Source organism: Hemibagrus wyckioides, linkage group LG22 (genome assembly GCF_019097595.1).
Source record: "Hemibagrus wyckioides isolate EC202008001 linkage group LG22, SWU_Hwy_1.0, whole genome shotgun sequence".
Taxonomy (NCBI): Eukaryota; Metazoa; Chordata; class Actinopteri; order Siluriformes; family Bagridae; genus Hemibagrus; species Hemibagrus wyckioides.
The window spans coordinates 6,784,474-6,788,628 of record NC_080731.1 but is presented as its reverse complement, the minus strand read 5'-3'; the positions used below and the strand labels follow the sequence as shown (position 1 = coordinate 6,788,628).

General features: G+C 40.0%; 1 protein-coding gene across 1 annotated transcript; it reads left to right on the top strand.

Annotated features, from left to right (window-relative positions):
* Positions 1 to 632: 632 nt before the first annotated feature.
* Positions 633 to 1,814, top strand: LOC131343619 (leukotriene B4 receptor 1-like). The gene has a single exon (XM_058375435.1). The coding sequence runs from the start codon at positions 633 to 635 to the stop codon at positions 1,521 to 1,523; it is 891 nt and encodes a 296-aa protein (XP_058231418.1). The 3' UTR covers positions 1,524 to 1,814.
* The last annotated feature ends 2,341 nt before the right edge of the window (positions 1,815 to 4,155 follow it).

Below are 4,155 nucleotides of genomic sequence, written 5' to 3'. Positions count from 1 at the left end.
TTTGAAAAACTATGAAAGCAGGTAATAATCTTAATAATCATTTCTTTGATGCTGGTCATTTTAGTCAATGTGCTTGACTGGTTTGTGATGAAAAACAAGAAGTCCAGACACTCCTGGTGAATTATTTGGCCATCCACTGTAATGAACAAACTGTTATAAATTCCAAGTGGAAATAAAATCTAAACTGAGCAGAGATTTTAAGAGGGCTCATTAGGAAAGGACAACATTTTTCTCTTCACTTCTTCACTTTTTTCAGAGCACAGGGTCAGCCAAAATACAGCATATATACTGTAGAGCTAAGAGGGTGAAAACCCACTGGTTAATAATTTTGAAAGTAATTTCATTTGAACCTCATGATTTAACCCTTTAAGCTTGATTATTTTATGTGTTGAATTCATTGCAAAATCTACATAATTCAATACATTTTATGTTAATTAACTTAAAATTTATGTTTATGTTAATTAACTTTGAGACTCAATAACATCAAAATGAATGAATCCAGAACTGAAAGTCTAGCTGTAATGCCAGTAATACTACATTTACATAGATTCAAATGCAACCACAGATAGCAACACTTCTGTATCTTCAAAGTCTGCTGCTTTGAACCAGCTTCACCACAGATGTGCCTAACCATGCAGCAGTTCAACTCTTCAAACAGCTCATTCTGCTGTCCTGTCACTGCTGAATACCTGATTGGGAGTAGTGTGCTGGCAGTTTGTTTCATACTGGGAGTCCCTGGTAACATAGCAGTAGTGGTATATCTTGCTGGATGGCTGAAGAAAGGCAGCTTCACCCCAAAACTGATGCTAAGCCTGGCCGTATCAGATCTACTGACACTGCTTTCTCTGCCAGTTTGGATTTGGGCACTTCTTCATGGCTGGGTCTTTGGCTTGGTCCTGTGTAAGTTTCTCTCATATGTGGCATACCTAAGCCTCTACTGCAGCATACTGTGTGTGATTTTGATGAGCATGCAACGATACATCCAAGTGCTGCATCCTGAGCTATGGAACAAGCTTGGCAGAAAGGGAAAGAAGGTCCTTTTGATTGGCATGTGGATTTTAAGTGCAGTTTTATCATGCTATGCTCCGGTACTGCGCACTCTAAGCTTGGACAGAGAAGGACGACTTCAGTGCAGTCTACGCTATCAAAATGATCTTGAAAGAATGGCTACTTTAAGCTGGGAGATTATACTATTTTCGGTTTTATTCTTCACATTGACTTACTTCTACTTTCATCTTTACCGAGGTGTTAATAGCACAGCTTTCTTTAGCAGTAACGCATTGACAAAGCTAGTGATCAAAATTGTGGCTTGTTTCTTTATTTTTTGGATCCCATTAATAATAAGCAATTTTATGATTGTTACTGCTTTGTTTCTTGGGAATGAAAATCTGTTAAAAACTGCAGAATCTGGAGACAATATCACTGCAGCTTTGACTTTGATTAACAGTTGTGTGAACCCCTTTCTGTATGCTTTCTCTGCTCGGGCACTGCGTCAACACCAACATGGAACAGAAACTACTTAGTACCTTCATGATGTAGAGATTTGATAGACAGATTTTATGGATTTTATTACAGCCAGTGACATTTTGCATTTTAAAAGGAATTTTTACATTTTCTTTCACCTTTACAATATTTTGAGTGCTGGCTGATGTGCAAGCCACACCCTCTTTCTTTAACCTTTAGCACACCAAAAAGAAAAAAAGAGAGAGAAGATTTCCTGTGCGTATTATGCATCATGACTTTTATACATCATAACCTAGTTCTAAGCTGTATAATCAGTTTCAATGTTACTTGGTTAACATACTGTCATTATAAACCTCTACATAATTCTAAATAAAAGCATGTAATGCCAAGTTGCCAGTATCAATGAGAAACAACTGTTTCTTCATTTCATTGGTTTTCTAATCTCTACCTCCTCGAGTATATTCAGAGAACAGCTAGGGAAATAATCAGATATAATTTCATCATGGTCTTATAAAGATATCACCAGTTATTATTAGATAAGCCCATAACTTTACCTATAGAATATGCAAAAGCATGGTGGATAGTGTACAAAATGCATTGGCTTAAGTACAAGTATTGCTACAATAAAATAGAAATCATTTATTCAAGTAATAGTAACAGCAGTCATCAAGAAAATGACAAAGTAAATTAGTAATTTGGTTATCTGTGTAAGTCATCATTTAAAAACAAATTATGTTGTGATGAACTTGATTCTTATTTTATTTTATTATATTATATTTTTATTTTATTTAAATAACCAATATAACCAATCTTTACACAACCTTGATGATTGGTGTGAGAGCATGTCATATTATAGGCATTAATATTTACTTTGTTATTTTACTATTTACATTAAAATTTACTATTACACCATGCAAATAATTTCCATTAAATCTCACAAACCTTTCATCCACATTTCAGTACACATAAGTTTACATTATATATACTGTATAGTAGGGCTTGCATGACTACTAATTTTGTCACTCGCCCAGCAAAATAGTTTCGGAAAATTGCTATTTTATTGATTTATTTATGCAGCAAAGAACGCATCAAACCACACTTCAATTAACAGTGTTGTGTTTGAGCAAACTCTAGAGCCAGCTATGTACAACCACCCCCGGGGGCATCTCAGTGTGGTGTTCTGTAAACTAAGTAGACCAGGCAGAGGCATGAACATCTTGGAAAATTCCAAAAAACTTGGCAACCTCTATGATTTGGGGCAGTGAGAAGTGGTCCCCACAGGGCACTGGGGTGGCTTAAGCCACATATTGTAGATTCACCTCTTGTTCCAGCTGCTTCCTCTTGGGAATGTCTGCCACCAAAGTCACAGAGAGCACAGGAGATTGAAGTGGTATATCTGCTGTGCCTGACAAAGGGTTAGGGGGCAGGGCCCTTCCAAACCACCATGTCTTCCTGACACGGAGCGGATGTTGATGACCTAAGCAATGCATCTTCTACCAGTGCTGTGCACATCCCATGACATACTATGCTATTTCAGGACCCATCCATACACATTCGCCTTGATAACTTCTGAAATGTAGGTCAATTTCTCCCCAAAATCAGTGGATAGGTAAGGTAAGTACTAACCTGGAATTGAATCATGACGCACACTCATGGATATTTTATCCAGTGTGACTCCAACTGCAAACAATATGTCCCAACTCGATGGAGGAAGCTTGTGGTGCATTGGGAACCCGGACCAATACCCCCAACACCATCATGTAGCACTGCTCCTAGACATAACCAGGTTCCCTGCAACACTGGCACAAATTGCTCTGTCCCCTTTAGCACCACTGTGACTTTGATGCCGCACTCCTCTGCCAGCAACTCCCAACAAAAGGTGTCCCAGTGCTGGCCAGCTGCATACCCAAACAACATCATCAGTGGTTCAGTGTGTTGTTCCTCCCAGAGATCGGTCGCACATTCTCCATCAGCCAGCAGCTCTGAGACACCTTTTGTTGCCAGCTGTAGGATGGCACTCTTCAGGTCTGGGTACTCCAGCAGGTTTGCACCTGGGAGCTGTTGGGCTGCAAGCAGGGCTTCACCAACAATAGTGATAGTAATTGGACCACACACTTGGATTTTGCCAGCCCTATGCTGCTGCAACTCTCTCTGCTGCTGCAGTGCTCAGAGTGATCAACCAGTGCCTTTGGGCCATCATAGGGGTTGCACCACCTTTTACAGCATGATGTGAGGGCTGCGAAGACCACCATAGATGCTGCTAGAATGCCAGCTGGATGGACCTCGAAAGCACCTATCAATTCTCAGTCTGTGTCTGAAGAAGGGGCCTGGAAGTGTTGCTCCTGATCCAAGTTTAGGTCTTGGAGGGCCTGGTGTTGAGTCTGGTAGATGCCAGTGTGGGTCTTGATGATCTGTGAGAGGGCCACCCCATAATGGTTTTATCTTCCTCAAATCTGCAAGTTTCTGCAAGAGTGTGACACTCATGTTCAGATAGGAAATGAAGAAATGCAGACTTAGGACAAATAAAGATTGCTCTTTAATTTATTTTCCCCCCCTTCAGGGGGAAATTTTCAGTGCTTCTTGAATCATGGTCTCTCTCACTGGAGACACACACCAACTTAGTCACATTAATGTTCAGCTCATCTCAGGTTGAGCTCCCTGTGCCCTCTTGTCCATGTATATCATTGTTGT

What these genes read in the sequence shown, in the direction of transcription:
- LOC131343619 (XM_058375435.1), top strand. Translation starts at nt 633, where the DNA reads ATGCAGCAGTTCAACTCTTCAAACAGCTCATTCTGCTGTCCTGTCACT.